At 44.6% G+C, this 19299-nt stretch overlaps 1 protein-coding gene across 4 annotated transcripts in view; it reads right to left on the bottom strand.

Annotated features, from left to right (window-relative positions):
• Positions 1–1268: 1268 nt before the first annotated feature.
• Positions 1269–19299, bottom strand: part of LOC121295482 (serine/threonine-protein kinase LMTK1-like) — a 37738-nt gene continuing 19707 nt past the window's right edge. Inside the window, exons 3-14 of one of the 4 annotated variants that reach the window (XM_041220132.1) lie at positions 16527–16668; positions 12047–12126; positions 11675–11793; positions 11282–11369; positions 10904–11037; positions 9909–9993; positions 9688–9809; positions 9416–9565; positions 5381–8942; positions 4847–4991; positions 4173–4406; positions 1269–3847 (exon numbers count right to left, since the gene is read on the bottom strand). In XM_041220132.1, coding sequence (XP_041076066.1) covers positions 3819–3847; positions 4173–4406; positions 4847–4991; positions 5381–8942; positions 9416–9565; positions 9688–9809; positions 9909–9993; positions 10904–11037; positions 11282–11369; positions 11675–11793; positions 12047–12126; positions 16527–16668 — 4890 coding nt within the window. In that variant the 3' untranslated portion in view covers positions 1269–3818. The other 3 variants (XM_041220131.1, XM_041220130.1, XM_041220133.1) reach the window with 3 other exon arrangements.

Consider the following 19299-nt stretch of genomic DNA (forward strand, 5'->3'; position numbering starts at 1 on the left):
GAACGGGTGTCAGTATTTAGATTCATCAATATTTAGATCATTAAAAATAGTGCAATTGGACACTGAGACAGGAGTAACAGCGTAGTTCTGTAATGTAAACAGCAGGAGGCCCCAAAGACAAGGAATTGATCCAGGGAGCTGGTATTAGCTGCACATGGTGAGCCTTTGTCACTAAGACAGTGTAACTAAATGCATTACTACAGAAAGAAAAACCCCATTAAAGCTGCTGTTCTCTCTCTCATATATATATATATATATATATCTGTGTGTGTGTGTGTGTATGTGTGTGTGTATATATATATATGTATGTATGTGTAGTCTATCTTTGTTAGATTTTTGTTTTGTTGATTTAAGTGTTTCATGTCATCTGTCTGTGGCCAGAAGTCCAGGCTTCAGTGAAAGGACCTTTCTCTTAAATGGTGATGTCAAAGGGAGGAGGCATGCGTTGTGCCTAGTTTTTACTGTTCCCATTGTTCTGAAACAAATTCTGAAACGATTTTATATATATATATATATATATATATATATTTAATCAACAATTAAGAAATACAAGTAAAGAAAAAAACGCCACAAGAACTGCATTGGTAATCTGGCATGACTGTATTTACTGATTTATGTAGCCAATGTTTATTATCAATTGAAACCGTTTTAATTGTAGTGTGCTAACCTTCTCATTGTTTTTGTCACTGAGTGTGTGTATAAGACAAATGTCACGGTTATGTCATATAAATTATGGGAAATAAAAAATAAAAAGTCTATCAACTTTTGAGGAATACCCTTGCTGTGAACAACCTGGTTCTTTAATCAGCAGTGCTTTCCAAAGTGATACGATTACTCCAATGAGAGGACTCCTGAGTGCTGCCGTCTGGACAGATGGGGGTGGGGGGGATCTTCAAATACTCAGAATAGCAGCACTGTTCTTTGCAGGGGATTCTGGCACAAAATCGCGCCCTTGTCGGAGAGCTCCTCTTTCCTACACTTTCCAAACTTGCTATTGATATACTGGCTTTTCCACACAGTACTGCACAAATCTGAATGAGTTTTTTTCTCAGATGAACCTTGTAAAAGCAGATGTAAAAAATCAACTGTCTACAGACATTCTGAATCAGATTCTGATTATCAAGATTGCTGTTAAAAACAGCACCAGCTTCAGCCCAACGAAGCCAACAATCCAGTCTGCAAACGTGTCCATGTATGACCGTAAAAAGTAAATAAGACTTGAAGAAATGGAAGTACATAAAAATAGGTCACAGAGATTGAATATTAAGTTATTTTAAAAATGCTTTTATTAGACCAGCGATGTTTGACACATGCTCTGTATGAGAGTAAGCACTGGGAAAGAAGATGGCAGTAGTGAACCTGTTTTTGAAATGAGCACATCAGTACTGTACTCAGGTGGGGTGGGGTGGGATCGAAAGGCTTGCTTTTCATGCAGCGAGCATTTAAAAAGTTAGGTAGCCATCTATTCTGTACAGACCAGTTGATAATGTAACCTACAACAAGTTTAATGATTTTTAAATAAATAATTAAGTACTCCATTGTCACATGACAGGCATCACGCAAAAAAAAAACTGGTAAAGTAAACCTGATGGTGTTTTTCCATACACATTGTAAATAATCACATTTTATTTTAATAATCACGTGTGTCGATCAGCGATGGGCAGCTCCAATAAATAAATTGTGGTTGTTGGTAGATCATGATCCCATTCAATGGACCATTGAGCTCATTACCTGAACAGACTGGCTTTATTTCATTCTCTGGGGCATGACTTTTTCCCCACCCTGTACGACTGTGGGATAGGGGACAGTTTACTGCATTAACACATTTTACAAATAAAACAGATGGGACAGCAATCACGACGATCTAGTGGGAAACTGTCCTCACTATACATGTGATGCATGCGCCTGTGTATGAATTTCAATTCACATCCTTTAGCTTTAAAAACTAACCTCCAGCACTGAAACTCTCAGTGGACTCAATGAACTCTTGCAGGTATGAAAGAATAACAGGCAGCTCTGTTGTAGATCATGTGGCTTCCCCCATCATGTGACACGAGAGTTCCCATTACACAAATAAACTAAACTAAACACTGAAGAACATTTTCTTATGTTTTGTTTAATAACCTTACACAATAAAATATCTAAAAGCTGTAAATTAGAACCAGGGTGCCACATAAATGTGTTACATCTCTTTGGCAAACATTTAACCTATAATAATAATTTGATATTTTCTCTTTGTTAAACTTTCTCTTTACTTTCTTACAAAAATAGTACAGACTGCATGAGCTGCTCTTCTAGACTATTAGAGAATATGAAATTGATGAAAGGCATACGGAAACACTGAACACTGTGTGTGGGATAAATACTTCAGCTGCCAACTTGCCACTCTAACAACAAGACTGGCCACATTTAGTGGGAGGCTGGGCGGAAAATTTGGATTACACTTTCCCTTTAAGAAAAGTGCTTGAGCAATTCCCTTTAAGGAAATGCAATAATTCTAAAATGTAAAAAAAAAAGTTATTTTGGCATAATATTAAGAGTCTTTTTTTTTTGCCCAACCCACGCAGGAGGTGTCCTGTTTCTAGCACTGGAGTCTGCAAGACTTGGACGTCAATTTCAGATCAATTTCATTATTATGCATTTATCATACTTTTGTGATATGCCAGCATGGACTATTTTCTATAACCCTAATTCCTAAATCCTGATTTTATTTGCAAGTTAATTTTCCTGAATTGATATAGCCACGTTACACGTATTCCATACAATCACTGTTAGCAATGCATATGATATGAACCTGAACTCAGACACCTGGAATGAAAAAAAAAAAAGGAGAAGCATACAGTACATAGTTCCCAAATTAGAATGTGTACAGCACTACCAAAAAAATACCACAGTCCGCCTAATTACAAAAAACATACAAGCTCTGTAAGTATTTTGGCCAATACATTGTCTAGTACTTTTTCACAATGTATCACTATCCATGGCACTTAAATGTCCAATACTAATAAATCCCAATACTGTTTCTAGTTTTTTTTCCCCCAGTTAATAAACGCTATTCTTTGAGAGACATCAGTGAACCAGGACACCCCCTTTCCTTCCTCCCAACAATAACTATTTTGGTAAGGAAGTATATCCAGTCCCACAATCTCCCGCCCCTTCTGTCTCTTTCTAAACCCTTGAGATGGGATGCTATCTGTGGGCACTCACAGGGGGGGCGGGGGTAACTCGGAGTGCCAAGGATTACCAGGCGGCATTACATATGTCTGGACAGTCAGTCCTGGCATGGTAAAAATCTCCAGAAGAGATTAAATGAGTCAGTAAAGCAGTGGGATCAGGAGCTGCTGAAAGCTGCTGTAGTCCATCCAGTTTTCTGTTTTTTTTTGTTTGTTCTTTAGCAAAATGGCAATTCTGTTACAAATGACGTTGAGCTTGATGGTTCTGCAACATGTAAGTTATAATCTGCATATAAGTTATATATATTTATATATATATATATAGTATATATATATATATATATCTATATATATATATATTATATATAATATATATATATATATAATATTTGTTCTCATCGTGTACATCCACACCCACCCCTCCAACAGGGCAGTGGGGGCTGTGAGCGTCCGTTTCCGCAGGTGTTAAGAGGCACTGTCCTGGGATGGCAGCTCAGTTTTCATCAGGGCAGGGTTCCCAGCTGGACCCCCCCAATGCAACACCCAGTCTGTGCAAAAAGAGGCCAATGCTGCCAGACCTGGGACCCTCTCTCCTCCCTCTCTCCCTCTCCCTCCTGCCCCCCCCTTCCTCTTGCACCAAATCTCTCACTCCCTCTCTCCATCTTCACTGCTCCCTGAAACACAAATAAGACCCAATTACTGCAATAATCTTTTACAGATTCAGGGTTACTTTCAATTAATCTTTTTGACAAAGGTTTACGTTTTCTCATACCTTCATTTGTGCCTCCCCCTCATAAAAGTAACGCTTGTTACGGTATACCAATATAAAACTACAGCAAAGCATTAAGAAAGCCTGTTAAATTATAAGTGTTTTAAATCAAAAAGAAATATGGCCAAAGCACACATCGGCTTGTTTGTGAGACTGAATAACCAGGCTTCTATGCTTCTACTGTAATCAACGATTCCGTTCCAGTCTTCTGATAAGAGTGCAGTGCTCACCTCCCACAGAGTCGACGTCAGAGTCAGAGACGTGCGTTATTGAGAAGCGGGAGGCGCTGGACGGGGACACGGTGAAGCGAGAGTACTGCACTGCGGGGCCCTGCTTCGACTCCGGGGCCAGAGGGGAGAGGCTAGGGGCCACGGGGGGGTCCATGGGGGCCGGGCCCAGAGAGGACATCGGAGAGGAGGTGACCGGCATCAGGGGGAAGTCATCATCCCACTCGAACCCTCCACCTGGAGAGAGAGAAGGGAGGCCTGGGTTACCCTTTTCATTCATCCCCCTCAATGTCTCTTCCATGTCACTTCAAAACACAGAGTAGCAGAGACTCTTCTGTGAGGGGACTGCACTGAGATTAGGCTGTCAATCTAAAGTCAAATAAAAACCGAGCCATGAATCTCATTCCCCTATTAATGTTTACATTACATAGATTAAACAAATATTACGGCAATTATTTTGTATTCTACAACAGCAATTTAATGCAGACCAAAACTATATAAGCTATCAAGACATTACGTCTTCAGTGAATTGCAATGTAATTACATTGTGGTAGCAGAGGTTACTGTTTTAGTAAACAAATCACTGCCAGTGTCTCTAGCAGATCTCGATTTCATTCTATCTAGCAGTCCATATGGCAGTCTGTCTCCCTCTGAGTTAAACAGTTTCTCAGTCTTACTCTCTTCAGAGACGTTCCCGTCAGACGAGTCGTCCGAGGTGCTGACCCTTTCCTGGGGGCGTGTCTCTCCTGTCTCGGAGCTCCGCCCACTGGACTCTGCCCCCTGAGGGAAACTGTGGTCTCCTAGCTCCCGTGTGGGGCTCTCCTGGAATGAGAACACAGCACTGAAACATCTCAAGGCTAAACAAAACCCTACACTACAATATCTAAACTAACGAAGCAGCAATCCTCCTTAGTGAAAATCAGGATGAATTATCAGAACTCTAAATCATTAGCTAGAGAAATGAAGAAGCAATGGAATTTATACTAAAACAATAGTGCATTTATAAATGTGCTATAAAGATTGTTACAAGTAATATTAGACAGTTACAAACAATACTAACATTTTATAACTATTCAGAGCTTTACACTTATAATGTGTAAGAAACTAATGTCCTCTAATAGCAAATGTATAGATGTTTTATAAATGGATCCTGAGACTAACGTGTGTACAGTAAACAGATTCAATCAAATAAATAAGCGGTAAGCACTGACCTGGTCGAAGAGGTAGACGGTGACGTCGTCGAAGAAGGAGACGGCTTTCTTTTTTCGGTCGAGTTCTTCACAGAAGGACTGGGAGAGCAGGCTGGGCATCTTGAGGAGGCTGCGCAGGTTGTGCGCCTCACTGCTGTCGCTGACCACGATGGGCACTGCGGGGAGCTCCTCCTCGCTCTCCTCGCTCTGCTCCTGGATGTTGTAGCAGCGGAGCTCCTCGTCCGACTCCTCACTGTCCTCTGAGTCCCCATCCTCCTCATCTGCCTCCTCTCCATCAGCCGGGGACACCCTGCCCATCTGGCACTCTGAAGCCTCTCCTGGGAACTCCTTTCCCCAGCTCTCCACATGAGGAAGGTTGCTGTGTGGTTGCTGAGGGCTATTGTCCACACTGGGAAGACCCGTAGATGTTGTGTCTTCCGCAGGCTCCCTCCCATCCCCTTCCTCTCTGCAGTCGCTGGTCTCAGTGTCATTTTTAGAAGCTCCTCCACCTGTTGCAGAGTCCGAAGCCTCAACCAAAGGGCCCTTCAAGCTGCTAGGTTCCTGCACTTCATCAGGGATGCCAGAATGCTCTGGCTGAGCTGGTTCCTCGGGAATTGAAGAGGTGCAGATTTCAGAATACTGCTCATCTCTGCAGAGTTCTTGCTCCAACTCCAGACCTTCATCCTCTAACTCAGGAGGAGTCAGACTTGAAGGAGTAGGAGTTGAATGAGCGGAAACAAACTCTGTTTCCAGGACCTCCGGAGTGGCTAAAATCTCACCACCATCCTCAATATCTTGCCTCTGCATCTGTTCATCAAACTGTCTTCCCGAATAATCATTCTGAAACTGATCTTTCTCATCCACATGGTTATCCTGTTGTTGTTGTTGTTGATGTGGTTCCTCTTTCTCCACTTTCAGGCTAGCCGGGTCAGCTGTGGGATCTTCTTTTTCGGGCTCTGGGACAATAATGTCATCATCCAGTTTCTCTGGAAACTCCTCCCTTTCATTCCGGGAGTACCTCTCGTTCTCTGCATCATAATCCGAAAAATAGGCAGAGTCCCTGTAGGGGTTTTTCTCATTCAACCCACCCAGCTGTAGCTCTGTACTGTGAGATGTTGAAATCGGCACTGCGGGACACACCTCTGCCCCACCCTCTGTCTCTGTCTCCTCTAGTCCTTCACTAACAGAAGGCTTCCCCAGAGGCTGTACAAATCCCTCAGGGTCCCGTGAATCATGAGGCTCCTTCAGTACAAACTCAGGAGACTCGTAATTCTCTGTGTCATAGCCGCTGTCTATTGCTTTGGGCTGGCTGGAGGGGTGGAAGGTGGTGGGGTTGAACGACTCACAGAAGCTGCTGGTGGAAGGGAGCTCTAGCGACTCTATGGAGTCTGGGGTCCCCGCCTGCTTCTGCAGGGACTTGACAGCTGGGGGGGCATCTCCCACATAATCCATAGGGAAATCTGTAAAGACGCCCGAGGTGACGTCTGTGATGTCATCATCACTGCAGTCATCAATCTCCACCAAGCTGATGCTGAAGCAACCCTTATCCACCTCGCTCTCTGTAGTCTGACTGGTTTCTGAATGCGGTTCTGATTGGGCACTTGGAGCCATTTCAGGTGTGAGTCCTTCTGATTGAACAGACCTGATGCTGTTCTGGGCTGGATGTTTCACTTCTGACAGACAACCCTCTTCATTCTCTTCCTCTTTTTCACAGGACGTTCTGCCGACAACAGTATTCATGCACTGCTCTGTTTTGTCCACAGGGGTTCCCCCTTTTCCCAAGCTAGCGAGATCAGGGTTCAGCTCTGTCTCAGGAACTACATTGCTTTCCACAGCGCCCCCTAAAGGTGTGGAGGGTGAGCTTTCTCCATTTTCCTTTTTGAGCCCCATAGTTTGTTTCTGTTTGATATAATCGTTGAGGGCATAGCTCCTGACTACAGATCCCAAAAGAGGATCCACAAATCCATGCTCTTGATAAGTGTTGTGCTCCTCAGGAGGGGACATCCTCTCTTCTTCCTCATGGTATGGGTATACATAACTATTGGACTCGCTTGACGGGAAGAGTTTGTGTTCATTGGTCAGGGGAGTTCCACCTTCTTCTGTGCATGTAGCAGCCTCCAGGTAGGGAAAGGCTTGGGAGGCGGGATAAGTCAGGTTCTCCTTCGCCTTAAAGACATGCCAGGACTCTTCCAACCCTGCTGAAGGCATTGTGAAATGAAAATTGGCATAGCCATGAATATTGTTTCCGGACCTTTTGCTGAAGCTCAGACTGTTATTGTTAGCAGAGCTGTTGGATGTCCAGTGGTTAGCCTGAGCCAAGGCTTCTTTCTCTGCAAACATGTCCACCTCTTCCAGATCACTGTCTCGGCGCCCTATGAAGAGCCCTGAAACTTCTTCCTCCATGTCGACACATACCGTGTTTGACCCAGGCAAGTTTTTGCGAAGGGACCCTGTCATGTCATAGTAACACTCTCCAGCCGACCTCTTGCTAAGGGCTGGCCTGCTTCCTTCAATGTAGGGGTCTCTGTAGAGCTGTTGGGGCCCACCAAGGGATGGCGAGACCCCAAGGGGGTCCTCTAATTCACCAAGTGCTTGACGCAGACTCCTAGACCCCCAGCTCTCCCGATGATTCTCAGACGAATCCTCCAAAAGATAGTGGTCAGCCCCGTCTAATGAGGATTGATCGTAGTAGCAACCCTGCTCTTTCTCCTGCACTTTGTAGGAATAGTACTGTTCGCTTTCCCAGGGTTCCACCGGGCTGGTGGTAGACATCTGGCCAAGGAGAGGCTCCATGGTGAGTGAGATAGCTGGGCTGTTGTCTGAATCGTAGGCACTGGCTTTGCGAGCCTCATCCAACCAATATGAATTAGGCTGGGCTTCACTAGGGCAGTTGTCGCAGTCTCCTGAACCGCCCCCACCACCTATAAAGCTGCCGTTGCTGCCGCCAAGCTCTGGGCTGTAGGAGCACATGGTGTAGTCTAGATCGATGTTGCACTCGCTAGGCTCCTCAATACGAATGTAATATTCATTGCTGACAGAGGGGCTGTGAGCGCTCAGCACGGGCACTACCCCCGGGGTGTGGAGCCCCAACGGTTTGGAGTCGTAGTAGGAAGGGGAGACTCCCAGAGTGAGCCCCCCACTGCAGCTACTGCCACTAACCCCACCCCCAGGAGCGTAGTAGATATCCTGGTACTGGGAGTGCCCTAATGCCCCACTGCTTGAGGAGGAAGGATAGTGCTGCTCGGGACGTGCTTGCTCCCACTTATACTCGAAGTTCAGGCCACGGCTGGTCTCTGTGACCGTGAGTATGTCGTCTCCAGCCTCAGAGTGGAAGCCGTCGCCCACTGAGAAGTGCTCCAGCAAGGGGAAGGAGGAAGAGGAGGAGGAGGGAGGCTGCTCGGCTGCAGAGGCACTGTGGGTGCTGCTGTTGCCGCTGTTGGGCCGCAGGGAGTTCCAGCGCTTCTCAAAGTCCTCCTCCGCCTCGCTGGCACCCTTGGCACACAGGTAGCTCAGGAGGAGGTGAACCTCTTCTGCGGTGGGCCGCTGGTCCGGCTGCAGCCAGCAGAACTGTAGCACCTCGTACCTGAGAGAGAGAGAGGAGTGGATAGAGAGACAGACTTGTTAGTGATCCACTTCTAATGGAGTTATAAGTTTTGTAAATCCTGATGGAGGTGCACGGCACCTAAATGTTGATTTGACATGTTTACTTTTTAATCTTGATGTTGCACAAATAAGTAAAATATATTTTGGTGAACCAATCATCAGTGTAGAAACTCTTTGTTTTATTTATACTTAATGTATCCAGCAGCGAGAGGCATAAGGTGCCTGAATGTTACTAAATAAATATCATAGGAGGAAAAAAGCACAAGGAAAGATGTCAAATTGCCATTAGGCTTTACGATAGGCTTCCCACTGGCATAAATAACCTGTAGTCAATGGTCAGTAAATTGAGCCAGACGCTGCGGAGTGTAATTGCTGCTTGGCTACACAATAACTGCAATTTGACTACATTCCTATCTGCTACATTGAACAATATTGCACAAAATAAATCCTCACCAGCGCTCTGAAAGGGGCAGTTTGAGCAGAGGCTTGGGCAGCTTCAACTGCTGTTCTTTGATGGCATAGGTGAGGACCTGTCTGTCAGAATAGTGCCGATAGGGCTGGTTCCCCAACTCAAACAGCTCCCAGATCGTCACTCCAAGGGACCTGCCACACAAACCGAGCACTTTTAGAGGCCTTTACAGGGTCACAGTCTTTATTACAATGTCAAACACAAATCCAAATATCTCTGTATGTTACTGCGCTGCTTCCGTCCCCCTTCCCTTTACCAGATGTTGCTGGGCTTGGTCTGGTCCACAACAAGCAGATTCCCGTGGACCTCGTCGATGAGCTCCGGGGCGATCCAGCGCAGAGGCACCCACAGCTGATCCACCGTCACAAAGTAGTCATCCTGAGGAGCAGATACACACATAGTGGGTATTCTGGGCTAACCTGAAGTACCTTACACTGGAGTCAAGCTGATCCATGGTACTGGAGACCCCAAGCTCACCTTGTACTTGTTATGTGAGAGCCCATAGTCTCCGATCTTCACGGTCACTTCTGCAGTCAGCAGACAGTTCCTCAAGGCCAGATCACTGAGAGTGTAGAGAGAGAGAGAGACGGTCAAGCCAAAACTGCTCTAGCGCTAGTACATTGAGGCTATCTAAATGGGCCCTTTATTTGTAATTTTTATTTTGTTAATTGGCGCTAAAGCACAGTGTTCTGGGGAGACCTTTTCATGTATTTATTTTGATTTAATCCCCAGGCCAGTACTTAAAGTGTTTACATATCTGTCAATTATAACCATTTGTCACCCCCGGGACAAAACCAGCTGACAACGCTGCTAATGCACTGAGAGCTTTCAGGAGACATGGGAGTGGTTTGAGATTCTGGCCACGTTGATCTCTAGATGGCGCTGTGGATCACCCAGAAGCTAATGTATTCCTCCCACACATGGACGCTGGAATCCCCAAAGGCCATTGAAAGAAGCAGATGCTGCTCAGAATCCAGAGTGGTGGATCGGCAGGGGAATTCATGTGAAGGGCAGAGGGAATGGCTCCTGGTGTCTGGAACTGTTGGATCCCCCACTGCAACAAAATCACTGATGCTGGAGTCTATGAGACACACTCAGACAGCACCAGGATATTGTTACAGGGAGAGACCAGGGGAGAGCCAGCTGATCATGTGGTTAACTTCAATGGGAATGTAAATGCGAAGACGGTAAGCTGCGAAGGTGCAAGGACCAGGATATCAAACAGACGGTCTAACTAACAGGGGGAGATCCAACCCGTTTATTGTGTTACAAAGGCAGTACAATGCCAAGGCTAGGACTAATTACTGGGTTGTTGAATTTCTAATAGATTTTGATTTCATGTCTTCAACTCTCTTCTAAAATAGCTGTACACGCCTCTGCAGCCTGTAGTACAAATGTCAAAGAAATGAGATCACTTGATAGCATCTAATCACCACTCCCAATTTGTCCCCCTGACAGTGAATAGCGCTCACCTGTGGACAAAGTTGTATTTGTGCAGGTGCAGCAGACCAGAGGCGATCTCGCACGCCATTCGCTGGAGAGTCAAGGGGTCAGGGGTCATTGAGTCCGCAGCCCGACAGCTTCGCAGGTATCCTTTCAAATCTCCCTGAAAAAAAAAGTGTTTTGGTTTGTTCGTTTTCACCCATTTTCTTGACAAACGTTCATAATAAACACCAAAATAGAAGCAACCTGAAAGTGCACATAGTTTGAGCATTATAAACATTCAATTGCATAATTAAAAACGTCAATACGTTACCAGGATGCCTCGGGAACCACAACCGCACAGTAAAACCCTCCCTGCAGTGAGCAGAACGGAAGCAGGTTAAGTCCTACTTCCCTGCAGGACTCACCAGTGGACAGAACTCCATGACCAGCAGGTAGGGAGTGACTTCTGTGCATTGTGCCAGACACTGCAGGAGGTGGGGGTGCTGAAGGGACCTGTGGACAGGAATGGGATGCATTAGCGCACACACACACGTCAAGTCTTTATATGTGGGCATGAGGAAGACGTAAACGGATGATAGCCTCATATGAGGATGATTTTTTTTCCATATAAAGCAAAGGAAAACAAATTGAAAGAAATGTCAATGAAAATATATTTATTAAATGTATTACATTTTTTACATGAAACAGTTAAACCTATGTTTTGCATCTACACACACACACACACACACACACACACACACAGGTCACAGTCCTGAATCCAGACCCTGCTCTGCTCCCTCTCCCTGTGTGATTCTCACCTGTAAGGCTGCACCTCTTCCAGGAACTGCATCTGGTCCTGCACGCTAGCACTCGCCTTCAGCTCCTTCACCACCACCTGAGTCGTGCTGAGACCCGCATTGACCTCGCCCAGGAGGACCTGAGAGAGAGGCAAGAGCGGCAAGGGGGCAAAGGGAGAATATTACCCCTCACATTAACCTTGTATTGTGATGTCATTGTGTTGAACATGATCACAACATCTGAGTCTGCATTTTATTAAAAACCCATGCATTAGCAATAACAACAAATTCATGGGATTTTTCTTTCTTGCAATAGTCAAGCATTACATACGTATTGGACATTTCTACGCTTTGAAAGTGAGCTCTCATATTGGTAATGAATGCATCTCTTACCTTCCCGAACCAGCCATGTCCGATCTCTTTGAGGTAGAGCAGGCTGTGCCGGCCCAGGTCAGTGGACTTGAGGAGCTGGACTGTGGAGGAACACATAGAGAGAGGGGGGGGTCAGAGAAGCCTGAGCAGACTGCCTTCACCTCCTGACATGCCAGCAGGCAACAAAACAACAGCCCCCAACAATGTCAATGTTTAAACATCAAATGCAAGGATGATTTCTGAAGTATATCGTTGTTTTTCAGTCCATACTGGGTTCCGTTTTTGGATCAACTAGCTCTGAGAAAGTCCTTGGTGTTCCAGGAGTTTTTGTGTGCAATTTTGTGTAGTGAGTTTATTCTGTGTGCTCCTGTTTGGTTCGATATGCAAATCAGTAAATACCAGGAGCTTACAATTATCAGCAGTCTGTTAAGTAAGACACGTAGACTGAAACAGAGAAGCCAGGAAAAGCTGTGGATGTCGAGGAAGCAGGTGACGGTGTTTCAAAACAGAGCATTATTAAGAATTTAAAAAGATAAACCTAAATGACAGTTCCTGAGGGAAAGGGTTCCTTCCACATTGCAGCTCTTCAGTCAAGTAGCTGACAAAACCTTAAGAATTCAAAATCAAGGTAGCAAAGAACTATCACATCCCCAGAGGTTTCCCCTTAAAGATAGCAGATCCACAAGCTAGCCTTCATCACACAACACTCCCGAAAGCCAGCTCCCTGTAGAATGAGCCCGGAACTTCCAACACGCTATACCTAGCTTTATAATATCATCCAGTCGCATTCACTGGAGGCAGTCCAATTCCTAACTGTGGGAACAGGGTGAAAGGTTACTGATGACCTCCACTTAAACAAAAGATCTGCTTGATTTTCATGATTCCTCAACAAAGACCCGAGGATGAACAATATGTCCCCCTAAACCATGCTAAGTGAAGCTTTGCATCGCTCTCTCCAGCCGTCTTGTGTAGACCGTGTTCTTGCTCCATGCACTCCTAAACTCTTAAGGCTCTCAAAAGAATGACAACAACATAAAATACGTTTGACTTCTTAGATCACCCTTTTTTTACCAGAATGATTAGCATACTGTATGAATTGCAACACAAGGGGCGCATTGTGGACTGAAATGGTCCCACTGTAATGTGTCGTTGTCGTCCCCCCCGGTTCCAAAACCCCTCCCTATATAATTCTGGTATGTAACGCCTCTGTACTATTCCAGAGTCCAGTCATTCCGACACACATACACACGCTCACGCACTCTACCCCGGCAGAGAAACGGTCCCATTGTTTGCATGCTGGTTCTACCCGGTACTGGGGACTGACTCAGAGACACTGGGCCCATTCTAAATCGCACAGCTACAGCACTGGCGGCTAGTGAAAGAAGTGGCAGCAAAGACTTCATGTGTTTTTTTTTTGTTGTTGTCCCTCTTTGAAATGCAACACTGGATTCCTCTCCCACTCCTTGCATTCTTCAAGCAGGTTGTTGCTGCACTAGGACTCAGGAATATAGCAAGAAAATGAAAGGAGCTTCAGTCTTCTGGTCTTCTGTGTGGGCTGAGGGTCGTACAATACCTTTTATAAGAGACTTCAGCAATTCTAAAGCACAATACATAGCCAAACACAGCATATACTACTACTTTGGGCTTAATTCAATTGCAGTAGAACGCCTACAATGTCCACAATTTCTCATTAGCTACAAATATTTACTCTTCATTAAAGGTTTAATCGTGACTTTTTTAATGGGAAAGGCTTATTCAAGACTGCACACATTAGTTTGTTGTGGAACAGTCTGAAAAGTGGGGATGCTATGAGCTATTCTGGAAGTCAGACTTTTCATGGAATTTTCACACCCAACTCCTCCAATTGCATTAGAGACAGTGATCAATGAGGAACAGTCAAGCATCCCTCCAGAACAATCAATACCTCGCAGACCTTTCTTGGGTTGAAAGAGTGCTGTACTGGTGGTCCATGATGGACCTACACCCAACTGGCAAGTTTGTGGGAGACTTTCCCATTGTTTGACCTGCAAACAAGACCAGTTCTGTTAGTTTATGAGCTGCTGTAGATTAGTACATGTACAATGAGCTGTACTATTACAAGAGTAGAGCTAGCTCGGAAGACACAAGAAACATACTTATTTAATCAGGGCTGTACCTTCATTTTAATAAAAGCAGCTGATTCATTAAAGCAGATGAACAAATGAAATTGTTAATAACGAACCGAGTCTGATTCAGTCAACCAGTAATCAAATGAATCATCGGCAATCCTGCAAAAGCACTGAAATCAGACCGGGAGAAGACAGACTCAAGGGCGTACATCAATTCGTATTGAGCAACTGACAACATGTGCTCCAGCTGCTGACTGCATGTTACATAACATCTCTACAGACTCCTATATGAAATCCGTCTGGCATTGAAGCAGCATAGCTGTTAATGATTTCATTCATAAAAATATTTATACTGCTGTTCCACCCTCTCTGGGACTTTTTAAATGTTTGCATCACTGTTATTTTGTTACTAATGGAATGTTTAATTAATTACAGAGATATTTTGTTATGAAAAATAGCACCTTAAAACCACATTTCTATATTTACTGTGCTATTACGATGACAACCCGGTTTAATAAAACATTGCACAGAAGATAAAAGATTCATAATGCAAGCGAATGTGTGTTGCTTCCTAAAATGCACAACAGATGGGACAACTTGTTTCAAACCCATCCAACCCATTTCTTAATTTTGTTACAGAAAGCTGCATGGTTTTGCACCACACTGTTTGCTAACTTGCTGAATCACAAGGCATTCAGTATCAAACATTTCTACAAAAAATGCTTTTGTGTCTAAATGTTAATGTTTATTTTGCAGATTTTTTAGGCTGAAGAGTTGGAAGTCTTTCTAGTAATTTGAAACAGACATGGTGGGAACACAGCTGGGTCAGGGTGTGATCCACAGAACAACACCCCCCCCCCTCCCCAGGAGAAGCCCTTTGAGCCAGGCAGGAAACTCAACTCCCAACCTCTACACATAAAGCTTTCTTTTTTTCTCATTCTGAGAGTCTTGTAACTCCATTGTTAGCTGGAATTAGCACCAGAACCTTTGGAGTGTCTCTACTTTGACAATGATGGCAGCCCATAAAATAGATTCTGCCACGGAGAACTGTTAAAATGTTAGTAACGGGGAGGGATGTGTGTTACTCAGCTTTGGATCCAAAACAGGCACAGGAAATTACCCAGGACATTGAAATCCAGTATCCAGCCTGGCTTCCCTTGTGAATAGTCAGTGATGGATATACACACGAAAGGGTTTAGTTGATAGAGATGTTGAGTTCCAGGGGTCATTTCAGCCCCCATCTGTCTAGTAATGTATTACAGTCACGCTATTGATTGATTCCCCAGTTGAACAGCTTGCATCAACATAAGCATTAAAGATAATTTCTTTGCAATATCAAGCGGTTGCCATCCAGCACAAGGAGCACCACACACAGCAGGATCAGGAAAGACATGCAAGAAATATCAGGGCAGATGAAGACTGAGGTTTACCCAACTCAGAGTCTTAACTATCTATAGTAACTGTCGTATCGACAATATTTTAAAAAAGGGATCCATCCCACAGGTCCAGAGGCAACCCAAAATTGAACTAACATTTTGCTTTAGTTCTGTTGCCCTTTGGGTCAATTGAACAGACCCTAAAGTCTTCATGTTGTCTGTACAATTTGCCCAATCCAAAAAACGTGTCATGTTTAAATTCAACAGGATTCTCACTGGCAGAATTAACCCAGCAAAGAAAGGGTCTAGAGGCTTGATATGGATATTAAACAGCTATCCTTCTTCTTGCATGGCTGTGCTTTCTATTTCACACACTATTACCTGCATCGTTTCCCATTACTAGACGACAAAAGCTCCCTTTAACAAGACACATAAAAGCACAATGGTGTCTAATGACAGCCATGTAATACGGCCTGGCTTGACCTGAGCCAAGACTTTGTATTGTACATGGAGTACTAGCGTGGAGGCTCCACATTGGAACAGACTTTTTTTACATGAATGCGCGTTACAATTTACTGTAGTAGAAGGGAATTTATATGTTATGGAGAAAGAGAAAGGTATATCATGAAAGTGGCTCAAGCACATAGAAGAGAAAATGAACCAATATGTTTAAAGTCTGTATTTTAAAGGCAGACAGTGTTACCATGCAGAACATATAACCTAAATGTATACTCAATCAAAAACCTTAGTGCCTGAAGGTAAAAATGTAAGGATTTTCTTATGAAGTTTAGCTGTATGGCTATTTTCCTGTATCATTCTTATACAATCTAGGTATGTCTTACTTTAGAATATTTTGATTATTATAATGCGCTTGTCACACACTGCCCCCTAAACACATCAGAACCTAAATCCGAAGCAGGGTGGACCTCCAAACCCTCTCTTTGAATTCAATGGGTGTCCAAGCCAGTGCTCGAACCCTTTCCCTGGTTGATCCACTTGAGCTGCAGCTGTGCCTACCTGATCTCCCAGGCTGCTTGGAGACAGGAAGGGACACCTCAGTGAGCGGCAAGATGTAAACCTCGGGCCCGGTCTGGGACGTGGAAGAGGTCAGGGTGGAGAATTCGGCCTGGTACTCCTCTCCCTCTGTGTTCTCAAACTCCTGCAGAGAGAGAAACACATTGAGCAATCCCATCTCAGTCCTGTCAGCATCCTCACCATAGCAGTGAACTGGGCCTAGCGAGCACCATAAGAATGGCCAATGACTTAAACCAGGGGTGGGCAAAGTTAGCAATTCCAGTCCTGGTCTTTGTTCCAACCCTGCTTTAAACTGTAGTCTCCAGGACTATGATTGGACACCCCTGACTTAAACTATAACGGTCATAGAAAAACAGCTGAGCTTGCATTCATTCTATAGTCTGCTAAATAAAACCACGAGCATTAATACACACCAGTCAGCTCTCTAGTACACAGACTACAAAGAATACAACTGCAGTCCCTTGAAGACGAGTGGAAAACAGTGACCCCTGACCCTCTCCTTCTCTTGGGGCTCCTGACTCATATCTCTCTCCTTCACACAGCCTTCCTTGCCCTCGGTTTCATAGATTTATCGAGTTTCAGCTCCAGATGAATATTTGCATCATAATTTTCCAAACTACAGGTACAACAGCTGGGAAGGAACCTGCTCGTGACCTTCTGAGAGGTTTCTATTTCTTTTTGAAATTTAGTCAGTGCTTGTTTGTTTGTTTGGCTTTATTATTTTGGATTTAGTCCTGATGGAAGGAGAGACACTATCAGCACGGTCCCCAGTCAGGTGCTGTGCAAGCTCCGATAGAGACTAGCTTTGCTACCTCCATGCTGTACAGGACTGATCCTCGCCCAAACACAGTCTGACAAACTACAGCATCATTTTGTGACCTGCAGAAATGTTCTTTTAACATCTGTTTAATGCTATTGTTATTGCTAATGTAAATCACTTTCACTGTGATTATTTTTCCCCTTAAAGCTATTTATATTTTACAATATCTTTCACTCTACCCTCCCCTGTCCCTGTTTCCATATTGGGATTTTCATTATAAATCATACACAGTATGTCTATTCAAGTCCAAGCCCAGAATGCATTCAAATGGAGTTAGTACAGGGCCTAAAGTGATCTCACCTTGGTACTGCAGTCGCAGTACAATCATAGTGCAGCTAAACTGCAGTCTGCAGACTACACTCTCCTGTTCATATAATTTATTGCTGCAGATTTTGTAAATTGCTATTAAAAATTCCCTTACCTCGACACTATGTGCTAGACTGTAGCGCACAGCTGCGCTCTATAGGGTATTGCAGTGCCCTCTATCCAGTAGCAAGCTCCCTGGACACCAGCGATGGTCCCAGGCACCCCGCTGCCCCCGAGGTACACATCTCTCCAAATCCCAGCCCCGCGGAGATAGCTTGCTTTTATAATCCCAGCGTACCGGGGCTGCCCTGCTAAACATGAGCCGCACTGCCAGCGAGGCATTGTGTAGAAAGAGTCTCATTGTTGTGCCTCTGCAAAGGGGAATGTTCTGGTGTGTTTCGGACAGCCCGATCTGCGTTGGGACGGGGAGGAGGAGGGGAGGGGTTGCCTCACAAATCAGCCAGCTTCTCTGTTCCACAGCCAGAGAATAAATAGCCCCCGCAATAATCTTAAGCATTGCAAAGAAAAAAAAAAAAAAAGTTTTTTCACATTCTGTGCTCATGACATCACCCCTCTCTCCTCGTCCCGCTGGAACATGTGCATTGCAGTTGTGGACCAAATGCACAGCGTGCAGAATTGAGTTATTTATTTATTGTAAAAGATTGATTTCCCCCCGGATAAAATTGAAAGGATTCCAGTCAGGGGCCCAGCTGCAAGCTAGTTTTCTGGTTACTCCTCTGCTTTGTCTAGTTGTTATTGCTAACAATTCTCATAAATGCATCTCAATCAGTTAACAGTCAGCTCCACCCAAAAGGACACACTACCTCCCATCCCTCAGTAACTACTATGCCACACTCCCTTCTCCAAGTTCCTTAGTTCTAACCACAACGCCAGGCTGCTTCCCTCCCCGTGCCTCAGCTCTAACCACTAGGCCACACAGCCCATCTCCCAGTCCTTCAGCTCTTACTGGACCACAGTGCCACTCTCCCTGTCTCTCAGCTCTTAGTGGACCACAGTGCCACTCTCCCAGTCCTTTAGCTCTAACCACAAGGCCACACAGCTAATGAGTTAAGAGAGCAAACCAACACGTAAATGGAAATCATTTTTATGTGTCCTTGGTAAAGAGAAGGAGGCAGTCCGCATCACTACTGTCCTTAGACCCAGGGCGGGAGGGGGAGGGTTATTCCACTTCTCGTAAGCTGAATATAAAGAGCGAATGGCTGCTTCTGGACATCAGTGCATTCAAGCTGCACTGTGTCTTCACCATGAGGCTTGTTCCTACTTTAATCATAACATTTGAGGTCAAGCAGACAAATGTTTTGATATTATGAGTCTGCGTTTGACCACAGAGAAGTGGATAGCAGCCCTATATATATCAGAGACAGCGTGAGAGCAGAGAAAGCATGGAGGAGTATAACAGAGGCAAGGCCTGGAACAAGTGAATGCAGGATTATCTCAGACCTCTTCAGTTAGCTAGGCATATATAAGCTAGAACGCTAATGTGTAACTCCAGTTTTGCATACGTCAGAAATCACATCCGTTCTTGAGGTTTATGGGGGTGAAGAAAATGTGGCCACCAGCTTAGGAGTTTCAGCTAGTAAATCCACAGCAACCTAGCTGGTGCTGGGT

This window comes from Polyodon spathula, chromosome 20, assembly GCF_017654505.1.
Source record: "Polyodon spathula isolate WHYD16114869_AA chromosome 20, ASM1765450v1, whole genome shotgun sequence".
NCBI classification, from domain to species: Eukaryota; Metazoa; Chordata; class Actinopteri; order Acipenseriformes; family Polyodontidae; genus Polyodon; species Polyodon spathula.